General features: G+C 42.8%; 1 protein-coding gene across 1 annotated transcript; it reads left to right on the forward strand.

Moving 5' to 3' along the window:
• Positions 1–16,243: 16,243 nt before the first annotated feature.
• Positions 16,244–16,942, forward strand: LOC131255255 (uncharacterized). Its single transcript, XM_058255948.1, has one exon. The coding sequence runs from the start codon at positions 16,244–16,246 to the stop codon at positions 16,940–16,942; it is 699 nt and encodes a 232-aa protein (XP_058111931.1).
• The last annotated feature ends 9,029 nt before the right edge of the window (positions 16,943–25,971 follow it).

The raw sequence follows: 25,971 nt of genomic DNA on the forward strand, positions 1-25,971 counted from the left end.
TATCCTATCGTCTTATTTCAATAAACAAGTGTTTATGAATCAAATGTTAGAATTATTCAACTAATTCACTTTTTTGATATTGGGACTTGGTACAGATGGCTACCACAATTTAGTCAATTAAATGAGTTAATATAGTCCACATGTATAGTTTATGATGTTGAACGTGTCAGATATACATTCCTAGCATGGTTGGACCAAAAGAAAGTGGACCGTAAATTGATCACAACTTTTGATCCGGGTATCGTTATTGGACGTACAACCTATCAATCTTTACCGAAATTGACTATTTGAGGTGAACCGACTCACAAAGTGGGTTGCATCTATCTGTTTTTTTCCTCTCCCTTTTTGCTATTTTATTTTTCATTTTTGTCTTCCCCATTTTCTAAGAAACGATCTTTGCGGTCCACCGTGAATTGATTTAGGCTACATAAACCATTCGGCGATGCCACACATCAATATAAGTGGGTTTGCAACCCAAAAGTTTGTGAGCCCCATCGTGATGTCTATTAGACATTTACTCTGTTCATCAGTTTCACCGGATCATATTAGCTCATGATCATAAAAATTAGTAAAATCAGATCTCAAGTGGGCTGCACGACTGGAAACATCCACCATTGGTATCTTCCTATAGCGCATGGTTATGCGTATTTGCATTCCTACCGGTTTATAAGGTAACCCCACTGGGATGAAAGAAAACACAAATGTCAGCATAATAAAAGACTTCCGTCGGTGCAAAGGAAGTTTCAATGGCAGGCACTCAATCTCCCCTATTTATTATGGTGCAGCCTACTTGAGTTTCAAATCTGTTTGATTTTAGAGCTCATGTGCTAATTTAATCAGGCCCAAAGGCAAATTTTTTTTAAAGGAACTTTTCATTGCATAGAATTGTAGCTATACACTGATTGGACCAACATTCGGGCACCCCTACCATAAAAATGTTAGAAACTTAAGAGATTCTTGTACACAACGGAGGATAGAAGAAAGCGATAACGAAACGATCAGATCTATCAGGTTCAAGGCTCGACTTGAATAGTCAATTTCTCAAGACAGATTTGCTGCCCTTTTTCTGGAAATTCCAACAAGTGCAAACGAAGGAAATCTGTAAATTGTCTTCAGGATATAATGAACTCTCAATTTGATTTTCAACACGAAAATTTGAACATTTAAGTGCTGAACAGATCTCTAGTTTTAACACCGATACGCTTTAAGACGTTTAAAAAAAAACTCAGCAAGAGATTAGATCGAGAGTAATTGTATAAAAGATGATATTCATAAGGTTTATCCATTTTTTCGTGATTATTTTAGAATATTTGGAAAAAAATGAATAATATCTAAAGCTCCAATGGACTACACCAAAAATAGCAGTGAGGATAATGATTTTCACCGTTAACAAACCAACTCGATCCGACTTGGTTCCCACCGAGTCGGGCTCGGTTCGGGTCAAGCAAACAATGTATCGGATCGGTTCGACTCAAATGTCCTAAACTCAGTCCCGGATGGATCGGGTTTGGATTAGCCCACGTATATTTCGGGCCGAATCGAGTTGGACCAAATTTGACTCGACTCGGTCCGATGCCCAGCTCTTTATGTCCTACCCCGACCAGTTTCTAGTCGGGAAAAGATAGGAGCTTTACGTGGCCCCCGGTGACATATGGGTTTTATCCACACCGTTCATTCATTTTCCGTATCATTCTAGAATTGAAAATAAAAAATGAGACAAATCCAAGGCATAGGTGGACCCCACAACGGGGATTAAATTCATATAGTTGAAAACTTCTTAGGACATCAGGACCACGGAAGTTTTAGATCGAGCTGATATTTGTTTTTTCTCTCCAAACAGCCCTAAGAAACTTAAAGGTAGTCTAGTGGGATCCAGGCAGCGTGCTAGCTTGGCTACGTGGCTGCATTGATGGGCGTTAGAGGGCAAGATGGACCTGATTCGGCGGATCCGACCTGATTCGACCCGATCTGACCTAAATCGAACAGAATCGATGGCCTGAATCAGTCAGGTTTGGGTAAGACCGGGCAGATCCGAACGATAATCGAATCGGATTCGGGTAAATAACAAATCCAACCGAACCAAACCGAAGTCCAATCCGTTTGGATTCGATCCGATTCGATCCGGACCGGACTAGGTGTAGTAAGTAGTAAATTACAAGTTTTCCCCCTCCCATATATATATAGGGAAAAGGTACTATGCGCTCGACCTCACGATTAGCTCCCGTGAGGTTGAGCTGTGTGGGCTCCATCGTGATGCGCGTCGACCATCAACACCGTGCATTTGATGGGTACCCTCTAAATTATGGGATATCCCAAAAATCAGCTGTATGCGGAACTCAGGTCGGCCATACCATCTAAAATCAAGTGAAACACCGTTAAAACATATAAAAGCACTTGGTGGGGCCCACCTGAGTTTCGAATGCTTCTAAAACTTGGTCTGAACGCTCATGCAAGTGGGACACACATAATGGATGGGCTGGATTTGCAAACCACATCTCAGTGGGCCCAGAAAACTGATTGTGAATGTTTTAATGGTGCACGGCCCCTCCCCACTTCTATATGTGGTGTGGCCCACACAAGTCACAGATTGACTTGATTTTTGAGACCTAGGCCCACGATGGAATGGTGCATCTGACTGATGGGGTAGATGTTCAAAACGCATAACAGTGGGGCCCACACAGCTCAACCTCATGGGACGGACTCGTGAGGTCGAGCACATAATACCTTTTCCCATATATATATATATATAAGCCTAGGATGCAGATTGCGTACTACCCCCGCCAGTCCCTAGCTCCGAACGGGCAGTTCTGTGCGTGGGCCCACCGTGATGTATCTGTACATCCAAACCGTCAATCCCCTTTCTCAAATTATTTTAAGGTATGGACACAAAAATGAGGCATATCCAACGCTCAAGTGGACCATACCAAATAATAATCATAAACTTGGTTGCATTAAAATGTACAAAGCATTAAATGTCAGTTGCATTAAATGCAAGAGTTATATGTAGTGTGGTCCATTTGATTGCTGGATCTGCCTTATTTTTATTTTGATGCCTTAAATTAATACAAGAAAAGGGATAGACGGTTTGGATGTACAGATACATCATGGTGGGCCCGCCCACAGAACTGCTCGTTCAGAGCTAGGGACAGGCGAGGGTAGTACGCAATCCACGTCCATAAGCTTATAGCTGTAGGCACATGTCGTGTGAAGATGAGCACTGATGCTCTCCAAGTTGTACGAACGGTTCAAAGGAGATCAAAGTCATATGGGCACCAAAGTGATGTATTTATTATATCTACACCATTCATATAGTTTTAGATATCATTATAGAGTATTATCCAAAAAATAAATCATATCCAAAGATCATCTGGACCACACCACAAATAGCTACTGAGAATAATTTTTCAAGTGTGGTCCACTTGATAGTCAGATCTATCTTATTTTTCATCTCAAGCCTTAAAATGAGCTCGCCAAATGGATGAACAGTTTGGATATAACAAATATCCCATGATATAATTTATAACCTGAACCTACAGAACTTGCTAATGTGAAAGCTTGCACAACACTTTATAGCTGCTGTGACGTTCACAGCTGTAACGCCTAGAGCTCCGAGTTGTACGAACGGCTCAAATGATATCAACGTTATATGGGCCCCACAATGATGTATTTTTTATATCCATACCGTTTATCCATTTTTCGTGATCATTTTAGATCGTTTGGAAAAAAAATGAATCATATCTAAAGCTCAAATGGACCATATCGAAAATAATAACGAGGATAATGATTTATATCGTTAAAAAAGTTGATCCGAATCGCACCCAACCCGGGAAACAGAGTCGGACTCAGTTCGGGTCAGGCCAACTGTGTGTCGGATCGGATCGAGTCGCTCGTCCCGGGATCGAGTTCGAGTCAATCCAGCTAGATTTCGAACCGAATCGGGTTAGACCCAATCCGATCCGACTCGGTCCGATGCCCACCTCTAGGTGTAGTCCACCTAAGGTTGGATCTGCCTTAGTTTTGGGCTTATATCCTTATCCTGCGCGTTCTCAGCTGGAGATGGGCGGGGGTAGTATGCAATCCTCGTTCCATAATGTAATGGATGGATGTAAAAAAACAAATACCAGGAATTCCGTGCCTCAAGAAGTTTTAAGGGTAGGCATTCACTCCCAGTGATTTTTATGGTGTGGTCCACCTGAGGTTTGAATCTGCCTCTCTTTTTATCTCAGGCACTAAAATGATCTTGCAAAATGTATAAACGGTTTTGATATGACACATATATGACGGTGGGCCTATATATATAACTTGGTGAGGTCAACAACACACGACAGCGTCATACGCAACCCTGACGTCCGACTTCCGTAGATCCATGGATTTATCAAGGTCACGCGGTGGATTCCTAACTTTAAAACTAATGTGATATACGTGCATTACATCCACACGGGTCATCCTTCTTGATGACTCATTTAGGGCATGGTCCTGTAAATGAAGTATATTCAAATCCTATGCCGATTATACCATAAGAAACAGTCCTTATTGAATCCCCGCCATTAAAAACTTCACAGGGACCACCGGATGTTTATCTTCCATCCAACCTCTTGATAAGACTATATCTAAAAGAAGAGACCACACAAATATATATATATATATATATATATATATATATATATATATATATATATATATATATATATATATATATATATATGGGAAAAGGTACTATACGCTGGCCGTCGGATGGAGGCATTTTGCATCCAATCGGCTGACGCTTTAATGCAGTTGAAGGAGAGAAACTGGTTATACCGGTTTCATTGTGGCCGGTTTTATATATTATTTAACAAAAATTAACAAAAAAAAAAAAAAAAGAGCTGACCTTTGTTTGAACTTGATTCGGTTCGGGTCAGCCCTGTTCAAATATTTGGACCAAATAAAACCAAGCTCAAGCTGCGTATAATTTAAAATAAATCATGATCAAACAACAGGAACAGACCCCAAGCTCAGATCGTGTGAAGTTCTAACGGAAGTGTTAGGTAAATAAGTTAAACCAAACTTGAGTCAAACTCCTTTTGACTCAAGTAGTGTACAGCTCTACCTAAAATGAATGTTTCCGTGACCTTGAGGCCCACCTTCGTGCATGTCTTCTGCATCCCCGCTGTCCATCCATTTTCCAACTCATTTTAAGGTATAGTCCCCGAGCATATCCAAATCTCAGTCGACCGTACCCACAGAAAGTAGTGATCATTGACCATTAAAATTTTCTTGTGGGCCACAAAAATTTTAAACAATGCTGATATTTGTTCTTTACCTTTATCCAGGTTTGTGTGACCTTATCAACAGATTCGATGGATGGGTACACTCAATAACCACTATTTCGTGTGGTGCGGTCCACTTAAGATTTGGATCCACTTCATTTTTGGAATTATGATGAGCTGAAAAACTAATGGACGACTTGCATATACCACGCATACATCAAGGTGCGCCTCACGGTCAGGGAAGCACCAACTCCACTACCATGACAGCTGGTGGAATATAATTACAAAGAAGAAATGGGTGCTGCCCACTACCATGACAGGTGGTGGAATATAATTACAAAGAAACGGGGGCTGCCTATGGGACCAGGCTTGCCACGGGAGGCAGTTTGGGTGGTCAACGTTTACTTGACCGACTCAGGTGAGCCACACATTATGGGAAACACACTCGTTTGGTTCTTTGATAATAGGTTGGTGAGCATTTACTGAATCAATACAAGGAACTATTCAGCCAATTTGATTTTGGTACAGTGACTTAGTAAGGATAGGTCCCTACTCATGGCTTAGTGGTAGCCAGTGTGCGAATTCAACACTGAGGTCATGGGTTAAAGTGCTCATGTGGCGTGTGGGGGTGAGTTTGCCAAAACCAAAAAAAATAAAAATAAAATTAAAATTAAAACAAAAAAACAAAAAACAAAGAAGGATGAATGCTACAAATTAGTTTGTTAAATCTGAATTAATGTAGTCCGCATGTACAATTTACAAATGCATTTGTATCAAGCATGATATTCTGCAAGAATATCAAATACATGGAAACTTAAAACTAAGAAATTAATGATTCATTAGCCTGAGTGTATGGTACTAGTAAAAGAATGGCTGCAGGAATATTTTTATGCTCACAGTAATATTTGTCTACCATCCAAACAGTGAATCCATTGAGGCCCACCAAGAAAACGAGGTGCACCTAAAATCATGCCGATCTAAAACTCACATGGCCCACACCATATGAATCAATGGGAGAGCATGCCCAGCCTTGAGAAATCTTGCCCAAACCTCACCGATGGCCCATTACCCTCTGATCGATCTGATCCGCTAAAAAATTCATTAAGCAAATTGGACTCGACTAGCCTGAATATGACATTAAGGCTCCTAGCCTCGATAGTGGATGTGTATGATTAAAAAATTAATAAAAAAATCATCTATACTTTTCCCCTCTACATTGTTTTGGGTTTTGGATATATGGTCAGGTGGTTTCATGTGACCCAACTCATTGATAACCTATCTGGGCGGCCCAGCTAGAGTTGGGTTCAATCCAAGCCCCAAGCATTTATTTAAACGGGTCACATATTTCCAACCCGACTCACTGCACATTTAGCTTGGCCCAAACCCACCTTAAAACCTATCAATGATCATGATCATTTATTTATTACACATACAAATTTCTCCCTTGGTCCCATTTCTCACTCTAGGTCATCCCTAATCAGTGCAGTATTGATGTAGAACGTATCACAAATACGTTTCCAGCATGGTTGAGCCAAAAGAAGATGGACGGTGAATTAACCATAACTTTTGATCCGGGTATCGTTATGGGGCGTACAATCTATCAATCTTTACTGAAACGGGCCATCCGAGGTGAACTGACCCACAAAGTGGGTCGCATCTGTTCGTTTCGTCAGAAAACGTGCACTTTTAGCTCAAAAATGAATTTTTAGAAAAAATTTACTATTTTTAGTAATTCCGAATTTTTTAATATTTTTTAGAGTTTTAGATTTTCTTTCCTTTTAGAAATAACTTTTAGTTATACTAGGACTCTTCTAGAGAAAGTTTATTTGCAATTTTTATTTTTAAAAATTAGGCCTTAGAAGAGTTTTATTAGAATTAAGATTTTTTTTAGAGTTAGAATTTTGCTATTTTTGGTAATTACGAATTTTAGTTTATTTTTTTTCTATATTAATGGTGTAAGGACAGACATTATAGAATCATCAAGTATTCATCAATCAATTTCAAATTTATTAGAATTTATTTCAATTTTCTGCTTTCTTTCCTCGTGGATTTGAGAAGTCTCTGTGAGGAGTCCAGAGAAGTTCTGTGGATTCGGAATAGTTATCCTTTTGAGGAAGATGGTGCTCGACCTCACGTCCTCCCCTGCGTCAAGTACTAACCTACCCAACTAACCTACTCAACTCAATCGGACTCAACCTAAGATGGGTTATGGTTGGGAAAGTGATTGATCAGGTTGGGCTTTGGTCGGATTGGGTTAGCTAGGGGTGCAACTTGGCTAGGTTAATTCAAAGCTTCTTAGTATGACCTGAACTTTGGTTTGTGTTGGATTGACCAAAGTTGGGTTTGGGTGGAGGCTTTGGGCAAACTAACCCAACCCAAATCAAACCTTATCTGCATAACATGTAGGTACGAGTCATGGCTAATGCATATGATATAAATTCGGAAAGAAATGCCCATCGTTAGAACCTGTGGGCTCCACTTCGAAGTTTATATGCCATACAAACAGTTTATAAAGTCATTTTGGCTGAGACGAACTGAAAATATGAAAAACTTGTCTTGACACAAAACAATTGTGGTCATATAAATGATTGAAGCATGTTGTACAATCCCACCTTTTCCTCTCGTGAGTCACTTGGGTCTTGCATTCTATTCGTTTTTGGTCGCTGTCTCCATTCGTGTAGGTCACTTGTCTTGTATTCTAGTCGTTTTTTGTTGCTGTTTCCTTCCGTGTGGGTCACTTGGGTCTTGCATTTTATTCGTTTTTGGTCCCTCTCTCCTCCCATGTGGGTCACTCGGGTCTTGCATTATACTCGTTTTTAGTCATTGTTTCCTCCCATGTGGGTCACTCGGGTCTTCCATTCCACTCGTTTTTAGTCGCATGTACTAAATGAATTTGCAAAAGTGGGAGGCCTGTGTGTACCAGCACCACCAACCTTCCTGTTATTTTGCGCCACAAATGACCACCCTACATAAAGCTGTAGGGACTGATGCCTACCATTGAAACCTTTCATGGCTCCACCATGATGCTTATTTGAATGCTGATTATGTCCTACCCCCACCAGTTTTTAGTTGGGAAAAGACGAGAGCTTTGAGCGGCCACCATGACATATGGGTTTTATCCACACCGTCCATCCATTTTCTGTATCATTTTAGAGTTAAAAAAAAAAAAACAACAAATGAGACAAATCCAAGACACAGGTAGACCACACAATGGGAATTAAATTCATACAGTTGACTAGGTCGGATGGCAAATAAGCATCACAGTGGGCAGTCAAAAAGTTTCAATGGTGGGAATCATTATCACCGTTGTTTCCTGTGGTGTGGTCCACCTATGGTTGGATCTGCCTTAGTTTCGGGCTTATATCCTTATCCTCCCGTTCTCAGTTGTTGACGGGCGGGGGTAGTACGCAATCCGCGCTCCATATAATGTCCTGGATGAATGGAAAAAAACTAATACCAGGAATTCCGTGCCGTAAGAAGTTTTCAAGGATAGGCATTCACTTCTACTGATTTTTATTCCACTCGAGGTTTGAATACGCCTCTCTTTTTATCTCAAGCACTAAAATGATCTTGCAAAATGTATAAACGGTTTTGATAGAACACAAATATATCCTATATATATATATATATATATATATATATTTATATATATATATATATATATATATATATATATATATATATATATATATATAACTTGGTGACGTCAACAACACGACAGCGTAACCCTGACGTCCACTTCCGTAGATCCGTGGATTTATCAAGGTCGCGTGGTGAATTCCTAACTTTGAAAATAATGTGATATATGTGTCTTACATCCACACCGTTCATCCTTTTTGTTAACTCATTCAGGACATGATCCTATAAATGAAGCATATTCAAATCCTACGCCGATTATACCACAGGAAACAGCCCTTATTGAATCCCTGCCATTAAAAACTTCATAGGGACCACCGGATCTTTATCTTCCATCTAACCTGTTGATAAGGCCAGGTAAAGCGCACACACCACACAAATATATATATATATATATATATATATATATATATATATATATATATATATATATATATATATAGGGAAAATGTATTATACGCTCAACCTTATTATACCTTCCAAGTGTTGGCGGCAAGTTATTGGTTCGGATGGTGAAAATTTTAAACAAATGAAGATATTTTATAGGGAAATTGGAGAAACAAAACTGGTGAAACATGTTATTAAAATATCTATCCACCTCTCTCACACGTATTTTCTGCGAAAGCTTGTGCCCGCCATTGAAACCTTCCTAAGGCCCACTATGATGTTTATCCGAGATCCAACTTATTCATAAGTTAAGACATGCATGAAAGAATGGAAAACACAAATTTCAGCTTGATCGAAAACTTTTGTACCCCTTAGAAATTTTTAATGGTGGGCATCACTTTATCCACTGTTTTCTGTGGTGGGTACATTCTAGCTTTGGATCTTACTCATTCTTTGTCTCATGCCTTAAATTGATATCTCCAAGTGAATGAATGGTATGGATATAACACGTACATCATGGTGGGTCTGGTAATGTAACATGTCGTATCTAATTTGTGTCTAGCTAACGTTGGAGTCCATTGCAACTTTTAATAGGACGCATATTGCGTCGTCCAAATAGGTAGGGCTCTGTGGGGCCCACTGTGATGTAAGTGTTTTATCCACGCCATTAAAAGATTTTCTCATATCGTTTTAAGTTATTATCCTAAAAATGAGGCAGCTCCATAGCTCTAGTGGACCATAATAAAGGAGGTTGTACTGATAATGACATCAATGTGGGCCCCACGGTAAGGGCCGCACCTAATCCGCTCTAAAGCTGAGTAGGGGAGATTGTTTTACCTCTGTGGTGACTCAGGATCCCGGGTGTGTGCGCGGATCCCTTACTGTAGGGCCACCTTGATGCTTGCATCAACGCCGTCCATCCGTTTTTTCAGTTAATTTTAGGGTATAACAACAAAATTGAAGTGGATCTAAATCTTCAGTTGACTATACCACAGGAAACAGTGGTGATTGAATATCCACCATTAAAAATTATTTGGGGTCATCCGAATATTTATTTTCCATCCAACCTATTGACAAGGCCAAAAATATCTAGATGAAGGGACAACAAAAATATCAACTTGATCAAAAACTTTTGTGGCCCACAAGAAGGTTTTAATGGTTAATCACCACTTTTTCTTGCGGCATGGTCCACCTGAGATTTTGATATAATTCATTGTTGTTATCCTGTACTAAAATGATCTTTCATAACGGATTAACGGAGTGGATTTAAGTAACATACATCAAGGTGGGCCCCACAGAAAGGGCTACACCCGTGGATCCGAGGTGGCACATAATCCGCTCCCGCGTGCGTGTGCTTCCACTGGGGTCCACATGATAAGTGGTCCGAGGATCGTGAGAAATCCATCGCATCCATCAATTTTTGGAGATCATTTTAGGACACAGGAATAAAAATGAGCCGGATCCAAGACTGAAGTGGGCCGCACTAAAGGAAAAGGTGGATAGGAAAATTTCTACCGTTGAAACCTCCCTAGGTCAAAAGTGATGTTTCAATTGCATCCATACCGTTTATAACAATATTCCTACTGTGATGAACTGAAAACAAAAATATTATACTAATTTAAAACTTCTGTGGCCTCACGAATATTTCAACTGTGGACGTTTAATCCTCACGTTTTCGGCCTACTTGAGTCTTGGATCTGGCTTATTTTTGGCCTCTTGTCCTAAAATGATATGCAAAAATGGATGGACGGGGTGGATTTCTTTAAAAAAAGACCACGGTAGGCCCACCTAAGTTTTTAGGGCAAGTTTTTTGGCATAAAATAAGCATGAGAGAGATGGAGGTGGAGGGATATTTTAATAACTGGTTATAGGTTCTGTTTATTCAAATTCCCTATAAAATTTCTTGGTTTGTTTAAAATTTTTACCATCCGACGAATAACGTGATGCCGGTCGGGCGAGAACCTTTTCATATATATATATATATATAACTTATTTAACGAATAAAAAAAAAAAAACAAGAGCTAGCCTTTGTTCGAACTTGATTCGAGCCTTGTTCAAATAGGGATATTTTAATAACTGGTTATAGGTTCTGTTTATCCAATTTCCCTATAAAATTTCTTGGTTTGTTTAAAATTTTCATCATCTGAAGAATAACGTGATGCCGGTCGGGCGTATAGAACCTTTATATATATATATATATATATATATATATATATATATATATTACTTATTTAATGAATAAAAAAAAAAAAAACAAGAGCTAGCCTTTGTTCGAACTTGATTCGGTTCGGCTCAGCCTTGTTCAAATATTTGGACCAAATCAAACCAAGCTCAAGCTCATATGATTTGAAATAAATCATTATCAAACAGCAGGAATAGACCAGAAGCTCGGCTCGTGTTAAGCTCTAACAAGGCGTGTTAGGTAAAAAAATCAAACCAAACTTGGGTCAAACTCAATTTGACTTGGCTCGTGTATAGCTTTAACGTATAATGAGTGTTTCCGTGACTTTGAGGCCCACCTTCATACATGTCTTCTGCATCTACGCTGTCCATCGATATTTCCAACTCATTTTAAAGTATAGTCCCCGAGCATATCCAAATCTCAGCCGACCATACCCATAGAAAGTAGTGATCATTTACCGTTAAAATTTTCTTGTGGGCCACAAAGGTTTTGAACCGTGCTGATATATTTGTTTTTTTACCTTTATCCAGGTCTATGTAACCTTATCAACAGATTCAATGGATGGTGGGCATTCAATGACCACTATTTCTTGTGGTGCGGTCCACTTAAGATTTGGATCCACTTCATTTTTGGAATTATGATGAGCTGAAAAACTAATGGACGACTTGCGTATACCACGCATACATCAAGGTGCGCCTCACGGTCAGGGAAGCGCTAACTCCACTACCATGACAGCTGATGGAATATACTTATAAAGAAATGGGTGGGCTGCCCACTACCATGACAGCTGGTGGAATATAATTACAAAGAACTAGGTGCTGCGTGTCCGACCAGGCTTGCTACGGGAGGCGGTTTGCGTGGTCAACGTTTACTCGACCGACTCAGGTGAGCCCCACACCATGGGAAACACACTCGGCTGCCTATGACAGCCGTGGAAGACAATTACAAAGAAAAGGGAGCGGTGTGGGACCTAGCTTACCACTAATTCGGTGGAAGCTGATTGCGTCTTACCCCTGATTAGACGGTAATTGGTCCGGACAGAACTCTGTGGGGATTACTGTGATCTAAACGTCTTATCCACACCATCCATACGTATTAACAGATCATGTTATGGCATGATCCAGAAAATAAAGCAGGTCCAGATATCCAGTGGACCACATCAAAGGAAGCAGTGGTGATAATGACACCCACCATTGAAACCTCTCTAAGGGCCACTGTGATGTTGTTTTTACCATCCAACCTATTTATATGGTCATGTAGACCTGGATGAAGTGAAAACACAAATATAAGCTTGATCGGAAACTTCTGCAGCTCCCAAGAAGTTTTTAATGGTGGGCCTTCAATCCCCACTTAGTGGCCCAGTTAAGCCTTGGTTATGCCTCGTTTTTTTGTATCATGCCATAGAATGATCTGTAAATATGGATGGACTGCCTGGATAAGACTTTTTCATCAAGGGCGGGTGTGGGACGCAATCCGCTTCCATATTTCGTATCCGGATTTCCTTGGAAAAGCCTTTTATTAGGAAGTTCCAGCCCTGGGATATTAGGAGGGCTACCACGATGTTTGTGAGAAATCTAACCTGTTCATCCGTTTTGCAAGCTCATTTTAGAACATGCTGACTAAAAATGAAGCGGATCCAAAACTCAAGTGGGCCACGTGGGAGGAAACAGTGAGGATTCAATGACTACCATTGTAACATTCATATAGCTACAAAAGTTTTACATAGGCTAGGTTTGATGCGTTTTTAGTATTAATGGATTGGATGACATACAAACATTAAAGTAGAGCTAGGTAGGTTTCAATGGCAGGTGTTTTTTCTCCTCTCATGTGGCCCACTTGAGTTTGGGATTTTTATATTTTTATTTTTTTTTGGCACATTGTAAAATGAGCTCTCAAAATGAATGGACGAGTCGATTTCTCATAAACATCGTGATGAGTCCCATCTAGCATCCCAGCACATTCCTGCTGTCACGGACGTAGTTTGTGGGGAAACCTTTACTAAACATCGTGATGAGTCCCATCTAGCATCCCAGCACATTCCTGCTGTCACGGACGTAGTTTGTGGGGAAACCTTTACTTAACCGACCCAGGTGGTGTGGAGAACGGATGGGCTACTCCCCCTGCCACCGGCCCCAGCTGATGGTCGGTGCTCTGTGGGCCCCCATGATGTACGTGTTTCATCCATTCCGTTCATCCATTTTTACAGATCATATTAAGGCTTTATCCCAAAAATGAGAGGAATAGAAATATCAGATGGACCACACCACAGGAAAATAGTGATTGGATATCCACCATTAAAATCCTCCTTATGCCCACTGTTCTGTTTCTTTGACATCCAATCTAATTATTAGATCGTACAGACCCAGATGAAGGGAAAAAACAAGGATCAGCTTGATCCAAAACTCTTATGCTCCAAAAAGTTTTTAATGGTGGACATTCATTAAACACTGTTTCTTGTAATGTGGCCCACTTGAGATTGGGATATACCTTATTTTTTGTCTCATGCAATGAAAGGATCCAGAAAAACATATGGACGGCATGAATGAAACACATAAATCAGCACACCAGCTATTGGCTGGTGGCAGGGGGAGTAGCCAATCCCTTTCCCGTCGTGTGAGGACTGTATGGCCCACTGTTACTTAATGAATAGTGGATGACAAATAAGCATCACCTACTGCCCTGTGCAGGTTTCAGTGGTGGACGTCATTATTGATGGACGTGTGTGTATATATATATATATATATATATATATATATATGTGGGAAAAGGTACTATGCGCTCGACCTCACTATGAGCTCCCGTGAGGTCGAGCTATGTGGGCCCCACCGTGATGCGTGTCGACCATCAACACCGTGCATTTGATGGGTCCCCTCTAAATTATGGGATATCCCAAAACTCGGCCATATAAGAAACTCAGGTGGGCCATACCATCTAAAATCATGTGAAGACATGCCAAAAACATATAAAAGCACTTGGTGGGGCCCACCTGAGTTTTGAATGCTGCTGAAACTTGGTATGAACCCTCATCCAAGTGGGATACACATAATGGATGGGCTGGATTTACAAACCACATCTCGGTGGGCCCAAAAAATGATTATGAATGTTTTAATGGTGCACGGCCCCTCCCCACTTCTGTATGTGGTGTGGCCCAAAAAGTCACGGATTGACTTGATTTTTGAGAACTAGGTCCAAGATGGAATGATGCATCTGACTGATGGGGTAGATGTTTGAAACACATCACGGTGGGGCCCACGCAACTCGACCTCATGGGACGATCTTGTGAGGTCGAGCGCATGGTACCTTTTCCCTGGAGAGAGAGAGAAATTTACAACTGTACGACCCATTTAAGGTCCATTTACATTTCTAAGCCCACTTCTTTTAACCTTTCAAAAATAAGCCCCAGATGTACGGACGGCTTGCCAAAGGTCGAAAATGCCCCTGCTTTTTCCTTCAAGCGGATCGGTGGTGCTCGAAGACGAGCGCTAACGCTCCTCGAACTCTAAGTTGTACGAACGGTTCAAAAGATATCAAAGTTACATGGGCCCCACAGTTACGTATTTATTATATCCACAACATTCATCCATATTTCGAGATCATTTTGGAGCATTATCAAAAAAAAAAATCATATCCAAAGATCAACTGGACCACACCACAGAGCAGCAGGAAAATTGATTTTCACCGTTAAAAATTTTGTAGGGCCCACCATAACATTTATTTTCCATACAATCTATTCAAAGGTCACAAAGACCTGGATGAAGAAGAAAAATAAATTTCATAATGATCCGAAACTTCTGTGACCCTTAAAAGGGTTTCAATGGTAGACGTTCAATCCTCCAAAGCTTTTTTAGTGTGGTCGACTTGATAGCTAGATCTGTCTTATTTTTTGTCTCAAGCCTTAATATGAGTTTGCCAAATAGATGGACGGTTTGGAATAACACATACCTCATAATAGGACCCACAAAAAGCGGTGGGGATTACAATAGCAAAAAAAAATAAAAATAATAATAATAATTAGAGTTGGGCAAAAGAGACCCGATCCGGTGGATCCGACCCATAAGACCCGATCCGACCCAATCAGAACCGAACCGACGGTCTGGATCGGTGTTGATCGGGTAGCTCCATTCAGATCCGAAATCTTTCAGGTCGACTTCGGATTGCCCCTGATCCGACCCGACTTGACCCGAAAACCCGATCCGGACAGATCCGAACCTACCCAATCCGGAGTAGCTCTTATTGATACTTCTACTTTTCCCTGTGGTATGGTCCGCTTGAGCTTTGAATATGGTGTCCCCCACTCATAGCCGTTCTCCCAACAGCCACTCCCAAACCACCCGGTCCTCAGTCCCAATCCAGCCTCATATCCCCCCTGCAATACCCCCCCTCATGTCATCTCTCCTGCTCCAAACTTTTCCTGGAATCTAAACCCTTCTCCTTCTATAAAGAGGCGAGATCCTAAGGTGTCCCCCACTCCCTCCCAGCATACCTACCATAAGAGGTCTTCCAGAACCTCTTCGAGGAAGGGCCAAATACGTGTTAAGGTCTTTACAGCCCCCGCCCCTACATCAAGTTTGAAAGAGAGACTTGGGAGGGTTAAACACAAGAAATTCAGGTCTGAGGATTTTGTTTATGGATAGCTTCCTCGTCCGGAACGCCCGAGGGGTGGGTAATAAACCCACTATAGCGACGTTAAAGCGTCTAATCAATAAATTTCGGCCTGCCATTGTGGCTATTCTCGAACCTATGCTCAGTGATGGAAAGAGAGTTGGTACAGGCCTGAAATTAGGCTACCATGCTTCCCCTCTCCAATGCCTCGGTAGGGGGCAAAGTGTGGTTGTTCTATAATTCAGCCTGCACCATTGATCTGGTTGATAGCTCGGCCCAAATGCTATCAATCTCGGTCTCAGCCTGGGGTAATCCCGCGAAGTTGATTTCAGCTATCTACGCCAAGTGTTCGAGAGTGACGTGCAGACTTCTCTGGGATCAACTAGCCACCATTGCCTCAAATTCCACTTTGCCATGGCTGGTTGCAGGTGATTTTAATGTTGTCCTTGCTCCTGCTGAGCATAGAAGATCAGGCCCATTCGACTCTAGGAGCGCTGCTGAATTTGCTGAGGGGCTGGAAAAGGCTAATCTGATGGATGCCGACTTTACGGGGAATATTTTCACTTGGTGCAACAATCAGAGCGGTCAAGCTAGGAATTGGGCAAGGCTCGACAGGGCCTGTTGTGATTCTGCTTGGATCGACTTGTTCCCAATTTTCCAGGTTAAGCTCTTGCCTAGGCTTAATTCAGATCACACCCCAATGCTCTTCTCTTTCCCAGCTGCGTCCTCTCCTTCTTCGAGGTCTTTTAGGTTCCAAAGGATGTGGTTGAAACATGCATCTTTCCTCGACCTTATTGCGTCCTCCTGGAAAGCAGACATAGTGGGGGATCGGCTCTTCACCTTGCATAGCAAGCTGAAAAACGTGAAATCAGCGTTAAGGATGTGAAACAAAGAGGTATTCGGGAACATTTTCGAGAAGATTAAGATTGCTGAGACTGATCTAGCCAGGGCTGAGGATGAATCCTTGTTGTCAGCTGCCCAGGCGAACCTGCAGCATCTTCACGTTGCCAAGGATAACCTCACCTACCTGGAACTATGCGAGGAGATCTACTGGAAGCAAAAATTCAGATGCAATTGGTTGAAAGAGGGTGATCGAAATACGCGTTTCTTCCACAATATGGCTTCAGAATGTGCTAGGAAATCTCTAATTCATCACATCGAGCTAGAAGATGGCTCGGAAGCAGCTAACAATGATTCAATCAAGAGGGCTGCTGCTGATTTTTACTCCTCTCTTGAGGGCTGAACCCACTGTTGCACATGAGGATCTACTCAACTGCATCCGCTCGCTTATTTGTGCTGATGATAATAAGAAGCTTCTCCGCGTGCCATCCATTGATGAGGTCCTCTCGGCTGTCAGGAGCCTTCCGCTCGACGGTCCTCCAGGCCCAGACGGTTTCACCGGTGCCTTCTTCCAAGGTTGTTTGGATATCATTGGGCAGGATATTGTCTAAGCAGCCCTATCGTTCTTCAGAGGGACCCCCCTTCCCAGGGCTTTTTCTGCCACTATGATATACCTCTTCCTTAAGGCCATTAACCCGAATTTTTTTTCTGATTTTCGCCCCATTAGCTTATGTAAATATGTTTACAAAATTTTCTCCAAGTTGCTTGCAGATTGGCTGAGTAAAGTCCTCCCAAAAATCATTTCTCTTGAGTAGGGAGCTTTCGTACAAGGGAGATCCATCATTGAAAGTTGTGCTCTAGTACAAGAGATTTTCAAGGATATTGACAGGAAAGTCAGAGAGGGCAACATTCTCATCAAGCTTGATATGGAGAAAGCCTATGACAGATTAGACTGACACTTCCTTAAATCAGTCCTTCATCGGTTCAGTTTCGGGCCTGGCTGGATAAATCTGGTCAAGAAATGCTGGGCCAACTCTTAGTTCTCAATTCTAATCAATGGTGAACTCGAAGGCTTCTTCCATTCTTCTAGAGGTCTTCGGTGGGGTGACCCGATCTCTCCAGGGTTGTTTATTGTGGCATCAAAGGTTCTAAGTAGAGGTTATCAGCAACTCTTCATCAATGGCGATTGCATCCCATTCTCCACGCATCGATCCTGCCCGGTCGTTTCCTACCAACTGTTTGCCAATGACACGCTCTTGTTGGCTAACGGTGGGAGAGCCACCTTAAGGAAAATCACCTCATTCCTCCAACTTTTTCAGTCTGCTTCTGGGCAAAAGATCAACTCCACGAAAAGTTTCTTCATTCTCTCTTTGTCCTGATTAATAGCCAGGGCCAGAGCTGCCCAATCCACGCTCGACTTCACTCGGGGTGTAGTTCCTTTCACCTACCTAGGCGTCCCGATCTTCAAAGGGCAATCCTTGAGGAGGTACTTCAGAGCACTAGTTGAAAATTTCCAGCAGCGTATTTTAGGTTGGAAGGCCAAGATTCTATCCCAGATTGGCCGAGCTATCCTCATCAATCACGTGCTACAAAGTATCCCAACCCACATCATGGCCGCTACTGACATCCCCCTATCGCTTCTCGAGGACCTTGACAGGGCCTGTGCTAACTTCTTTTGGGGTTGGGATGGGGACCACAGATGATGCCACTAGTTGCATTAGGATCGCATGACTCGCCCCAAGGACGAAGGTGGCCTTGGCATTAAGAATCAGGCACATGTCATGGGTGCTTTCAAAATGAAGCTGGGCTGAATTGTTGTTGTAGGGGAGATCACAACGGCTGGGCAAACTTCATCAAAGCTAAATACCATGACGATCTCATTGAGCCCAGGGACCAGCCGATCCCTCCACGCGTCCCCTGCTTGGAAACGGATCTGTAGTTATCTTCCGGAAGTGCTATCCAGCTCACATTGGATCATGGGCCTTAGGTGAGCTAAATTTTTGGACCAATCTTTGGTCAGGGCTTGGTCTGCTTTCTGAATGGGCCCAAGCCTCGCCTCCTCCTCATCCCTCTAGGGTCCATGACTTCATTGGCCCGCTTGGCTGGATTGATTAGGACGCTGCCCGCGCCTTACTTCCCCAAGTGGTCGTGGACCACATGGCTAACAAGGGCTTCTGCACCTCCTCTGATGTGGACATACGCGTTTGGGTCCCCTCCTCTTCTGGCGAGTTCCAAGTTAGCTCGGCTTGGAATTTATTGCATCCAGCGGGCCCAAAGGTGCAGTGGGCTAAATGGGTGTGGCATCCAGCGATTCTAAAAAAGTTGGCGCTCTTCTCTTGGAAGATTATCTAGAAAGCGGTTCTGGTAGATGAGAGAACCCAAGTGAAGGGTGTCCAGATGGCATCCAAGTGTTGGCGCTGCCCCACTCCTCTTCGGCTGGATTCGGAATCTATCGACCATCTATTCTCAGCAAGCCACTCCGCAGTTCACATTTGGGAGCATTTTCACCCATTTTTTGTTAATGCACTCTTCGGCCCAATCTTCCACTATTGCCAGGGCCACTCTTTAGTGGGCCACGCAACACTCAGGGAGCAGTCTGCATGCCCTCATGCCCGCATTCATTTTCTGGGAAATCTGGGTAAAGAGAAACAGAGACCACTGCGACAATTCGATCTTCAGCTCTTCTAGGGTCATCCTCCAGGTCCACTGCTGGATTGAGAGGGTTGGACCGTCTCTTCCCTTTCCGAGGGTGATGTCTCGTCGTCTAGCTTCCACGCTGGCTGAACTTCGTATCGCCAGTCCGGTGTAAGACCCGTATTCTAGCCCGTACTGTTCCGTATGCCTCTGCGATCCTCCTGGTCGAATTCTGGCGACCCGCAACCTGTAGATTTCATTTGCGCTCGACCGTGAGTCACACCCTATACACCCGAGTCAGTTCGACCTGAGACCTATGCCATTGCGACCATGTCGTTGCTACGATTCCGACGCCGCATCTCGTGTGTCAATCCGACGTCTAGATCCTAAGATATGACCCGTGCATGATCATAGCGGTGGACCACACGTTGCGGGCCATGGTGTACACGTTTTCCCATAATCATAATGAGGCTGATATCATCCTAGGGATGACATCACCCTATTTTACAACCTAACCTACCCCCTACGTAGCCTACTCCATAAATGCTCTTTTTTTTTTTTTCAAAACTCATTATTACAAGCTCTTACAACCCATCCTTTCACTCTCTCTATCATCTCACTTTCTCTCTCTTCTTCTTCACTTCCATTGCTAGCCATGGACGTCCCAAGCAAGCTCCATTTCCAGCCCTCTTACCTTTAGATCCCTCCTAATCTAACCCTTAGAAGCCATCTCCACCATTGGAAGGGGGTCCTAGAAGGCTTATGAACCCATGGGAAGAAGAAGGATAAGATCATGTGGGTGCTTCTCTCTCTCTCTCTCTCTCTCTCTCTCTCTCTCTTCCCATCTCCCTCACTCCTTTTCCTGGTTTGTTGGCCCACCTAGGGGCGATCCGGACCGTCCAGCAGGTGGGACGGCCTTGCTATCCACCCTGCTGGACTGACCACCCAGATGGACAGTATGGATGGGGGAAAAACACCAAATTTTGGTTTGGCCTCTAGTCGTGTGGACCCCATGTTTAAACCCCATTATGATGTGGGAATTTCGATCCACGCTGTCCAGTAGGCAGGGCCCACGCTGCTGCACGATCTGGACGGCAGCTATCCAATAACAGGCCTGGACATAAGGGAGAACACAAATATCAGCTTATTCCTATAACTGGTGGGCCACATGTGTGGACCCCACCTTGATGAATGTAATTGGTATCCACATCGTCCATGTGGAGATGTGATTGTAAGTATGGCCCACGGTCTAGACAGAACCAACAGCTGGCATCATCCGGACCGTCCAGCAGGCTTGTCAGGTGGGGAAACACCCCATTTACAGTAGGATTTGGAGTGGTGTGGCCCACTAACATGGACCCCACCCTGATATGTATGTGACCTATGTTTACACCATCCATTTTGAAGAGATCACTTTTGGACATGCGTCTTAGAGCTGGACAGATCCAGCCGAGCAGAACTGCCCAACGGACAGCCAGGCCCACGGTGATGCAATTGTCCAACCCAATTGGCTGGGAGAAGTGGACTTGCGCACCGAACTGATACCTAGGCTAGGAGATGTGGACTTGCGTTCATTCTGAAGAAACGCCGCGCGTCGCGATTATCGAGGGAATCTTTATGATATGTCCCATCAATCAATGTCAAGTACAAGCCTTACCCCAAGTACAACAACCCATTCCTACTTTTTTCAAAAGTTCACTCTCTTTCCACCTTACCATTCCCCTTTACACAATTTCAACCACAACCATACCCCTTTTACAAATTTTCAACCCAACCCATACCCTTCCTTACATCACCCCATATATATTATTCCCATCACCTCACTCCCTTTCTCTCATTTCTCAAATCTCTCAAGCAACCCAAAATTCCAACGTCCAAACACTCTCTCTCAACTCCAAGTGTGGCCCACCCTCTCATCTCCCATCTCAACCATTCATTTTTCATCAACCTCCATTAAAAGTGAAGGTAAAGAGCTAAGGAGTCCAAGGGAGCAAGGAGAAGGCCAATAAGGTGGGTGATCCACTGTTAATTTCAAATTTTAGGGTCCACTTGTTGTGGGACCCACTTGATGTATGTGTTGTATCAATGGAGGGCCCAAAGTGGCGGGGTCCCTCTCCATCACCGTCCCTCTTGTTTCTCTCTCTCTCTCTCTCTCTCTCTCTCTCCATTGTGATGGTGTGGATCCCACCAAAATGTGTGATATCTACTACGTTCATCAACATCAGATGGTGTGGCCCACCCTATTGAAGGTGAAGATCCACACCATCCACTGTTAAAATGGACCCAATGCCCTTCTTGTTATATGTTATATTTTATATAATATATATATGATATATATTATAATATGTATTATATATATAATTTAAGATATATATATATATTATATGTATATAGGTGTAGGTGGGCCACGTACATGTGGGACCCACCATGATGCTGTGTCTATCCCAGCCGTCCAGCATCTTTGGACGCTGGAAGTGAGGCAGGGGTAGTTAACGTGGAGTGCATGTATTGATATGGGTGTGTACTAACAAAAAATTTTTTACTTTTAAAGTGGGCTGCTCATGTAGGCCCCACCTTGATGTATGTATACAATCCAAGCCATCCATCCTCTTACTCAGATCATTTTAGGCGTTGAATCGAAAAATGAGGTTAATCTGGTTTCCTGGCGGGCCATGGTATAGGAAACAATGTTCATACCTTTGATATACTCCCTGATGCTCCTGTACATTAAAAACTACCAAATATTGGACTCATTGGGATTGTATTGAGCCACAGGGACCAATGACCAGGATGGATCTGTCTGAGGTAGGCCCCACCTATCAAAAACCATCGGATTAATGGTTTTTTTTTAAAAAAAGAAAACACAAAAGAAAAGGGGCAGCAGCAGGTGTCAGTGGGCGGGCGGACGGCCTGGCAGGCCCTCACAGCCCCAGTTGTGGGCCCCACTGTGATGCGTTTCGAACATCCACACCATGCATTTGATGGGTCCCCTCGGACCAGGTGGCCGCCCCAAAAATCAGCTGTATACGGAACTCAGGTGGGCCACACCATTTAAAATCATGTGAAGACATGCCTAAACATATAAAAACACTTGGTGGGGCCTACCTGAAATTTGGATGTGGCTGAAACTTGGTCTGAACCCTCAGCCAAGTGGGACACACATAATGGGTGGGCTGGATTTGCGAACCACATTACGGTGGACCCCTGACCGTGACCCTATGAACAGTTTAGGTGGCAAATAAACATTCCAGTAGGCCCCCGTTTTCCTAGGTCCACGTGACCATATAACAGATTAGATGCAAATAACATTATGGTGGGCCCTGGTCCACGTGACCTTATGAACAGATTGGATGCAAGTAAACATTATAGTGGGCCCAGGTTGGGTGGAAAATAAACATTACAGAGGGCCCAGGTTGGGTGAAAAATAAACATTATTGTGGGCCCCAGGTCTGAGTGACCTTATCAATGGGTTGGATGGAAAATAAACATTATGGTAGGCCCCACATGGGACCCACTTATGTATGTATTGTAAACCACACCCTCCATTAGTGTGGGCCCCACCATGAGGTATGTACCTCATCTTTGCCGTCCATCCTTCCCATATGGAATCCGCTGTGATACATGTGTTGCATTCAAATTGTCCAATCATTTTTAAAGGATCATCTTTAAGACTTGAGACAAAAATAAGATAGATCTATTTATCATGTGGACCACGAAGCATGGCGAGGATTGAACGGCTACCATTAAAATCCCTTGAGACCTTATGATCAGATTGAATGGGAAATAAATGTTATGGCGAGCCTAGGAAATTTTAATGGTGGGAATCATTATCACCACTTAGATTTGGGTTGGCCCATTTACCATGTTTATGGCCAGGTTATGAGGCCCATTGTGACGCATGCAAGGCCCATGGGTTATGGCCATTACAGTTTATGTAAGGCCCAATTGGCGCAGCCTATTCGATATACATATATAAGGCCCATTGAGTCCCACCTTGATATAGATATGGGGCTCATGCTATGTAACCCATTTGATGTATTTGGATCCTTGGGTCGAGGCCCAATAGGATGTACAAAAGGCTTATTGCAATGTGTAATTCATGGCAGGCCGTGCCTTGGGAGCAATGTTGGTTTGATGTCCACATTGTAAGGAGAATGTTGGTTAAATGTCCGCATTACGACTCTCCCTAAGGCCCATTAATAGGCCCATACCTATAGCATATAGGCCGTCTAGGCCTATCTTCGTTTTGATCAAAGCCCATCACCACATAACATGTATAGCATAGATCCATGATTCATGATCATACGCATCATATATATGCCTGATATGAGAAGTGATTGATCATAGCATATGCCTTTGGGCAGATCGTTTATGGGCTCCCTGATAAGCGGAGTCGCCCCACATGAGCGCTCGGTACGCGCAGGATTGTTGCATGTTTGGTAGGGTGATTCATACACTTGCATTTGTGTGATCATGATTATTGTATGCCCTAGCAACATCAGGGCCATAGCCTCCACAGACACATCGTGGGTGGCTGGGTTGGATACCAAAAATGTTTGGTTCTAGCATACAGGTGCCATAGATGTCCTTGGGTGAAAATCTCTAAACCTGATGGTACCAGAGGATGACTCCAACGTCGACATCGAGTGGATATATGAGCGCACGAGGGCCGAATACCAGGAGGCCGCATCTCCCACTGTGTCGTGGTCGGTTGGAAAGGGGTGTGACCTTACTCGCCCGAGGGTAGGGGACAATACCATGCTGAGTTTGACTAGCTCGTGAATGGGTCCACTATCGACGTGCCGGATAGGTATTGGCAGACGTCCATTGGCCAGGCAGATAGTGAGGTTTCTTACGCTCACTTGGACTGTGCGGCTAGGAGAGCGACAGTGCCATTTGGAGTGTATTGAACCCCGGTGATTATCCAGAATGAGAACTGTACTGATATATGATGAGGATTAGCATGCTTGAGTCGCATCTCGCATCGCATGGCCATGTTATGGCCGATAGCATTCATATCTTGTACCGCATAGCCTTGGTATGACTGATTACATTCATGTACTCATCACCATGATTCCAAATTTTGAGTACGCTTATATTGCGCACACACTTACACCACCCTCTAAGCTTTGTATAAGCTTATGCACGATTGATGCGTGCAGGTGACACCAGGACGCAGTCGTAGCTTCGTCAGAGTTGGAGCGTGTAGCCGAGCTTTTGGAGTTTCTGTTATTTACATTATCTTGTATTTCTTTTCAGACGTATTGTACTTAAAAGTTTTTCATCATAATGGATTTTGTGATGGTGTTCTTGTGGTTATTGTTCGTGGGTTATGCTTGTGGTTATGCTTATTATGAACCAGACTGATGATTATAAATCCTCCTTGTAGTATCTCAGGATCGGAACTTGGTAAATGGGTGTCGGGAGCCGAGAATGGGGTTCTACGGAGGCTGTCGGCGCCGGATTAGGCGATCGAAAATTTTGTGAGCTCGGTTTTCGAGTTCGGGGCGTGACAGAAATTGATTTTAAGCAAAAATTAACAAGAGGAATTCCCAAGCTAGAGGTGTTCTACATCATCACAAAATCTAGATTTCCTAAATGTACAGGTAATCTTCAACAGAAACATTCAAATCAGTTGCATTATTTTAATATTTTTTCCTGTTTACTCTTATTATTTTGGGTGAAGGTGGTTCAGTGCCACCAACCTTAAATACAAAAGAGGTTTGGACCAAAGAGAAAAGATAAGAAAAGAAAGGTAAAGAAAGGACCAGAGCTTCATGAGAGCTTCAAATTTACAATTCCTTCCTTTCTTTGCTTTTTCAAAGAAAGTGGGAGCACACACCACCTGTCATTGTATCTATAAAGCTGAAATAAACACTTGAGCTAGGGAGGACAGGAACCTATAGTAGAACATGCTCTATACAATGTAATGTAAGGACACAACGAAAAAACCAGGGTCTCCAACGAAAGAACGGGGCAAGCATAGTATGAACCCCTACTCTTGGAAATACACTGCAGTTCCTTTCCACTGCATTATTTCCCAACAAAAATCTGATAACCACTCAATTTGCATCATCAATACATAAATTATAAGTACCCTGAAGAATCAGCTCTATATGCACATATAATTTTAGTTTAAACCCAAAGTAAAATTAGATTTCATGTTTCCATACACTAAATGAGGTAACTTGGATTTTAACATGAGGTTCTCTCACAAGCAATTACCTCTTGAAAGCAATGCTAAAAATGGAGTCCACTGATGTCACAAAGGTCGTTTGCATCATTGTATAGCAAAAAAAATGGAGAAGTTGTGAGATCTTACCTTGTTGTTATGTAAGATATAAGCCTCTTGAGTAAAGGATAGCCATGACTCCTCGGATTTTATATAACATAAGAAAATTGTAGTTTCAGTGGCCGGGTGTCAATCTAAAGAAGATTACA

This window comes from Magnolia sinica, chromosome 9, assembly GCF_029962835.1.
Source record: "Magnolia sinica isolate HGM2019 chromosome 9, MsV1, whole genome shotgun sequence".
NCBI lineage: Eukaryota > Viridiplantae > Streptophyta > Magnoliopsida > Magnoliales > Magnoliaceae > Magnolia > Magnolia sinica.

What these genes read in the sequence shown, in the direction of transcription:
- LOC131255255 (XM_058255948.1), top strand. Translation starts at nt 16,244, where the DNA reads ATGCTTCCCCTCTCCAATGCCTCGGTAGGGGGCAAAGTGTGGTTGTTC.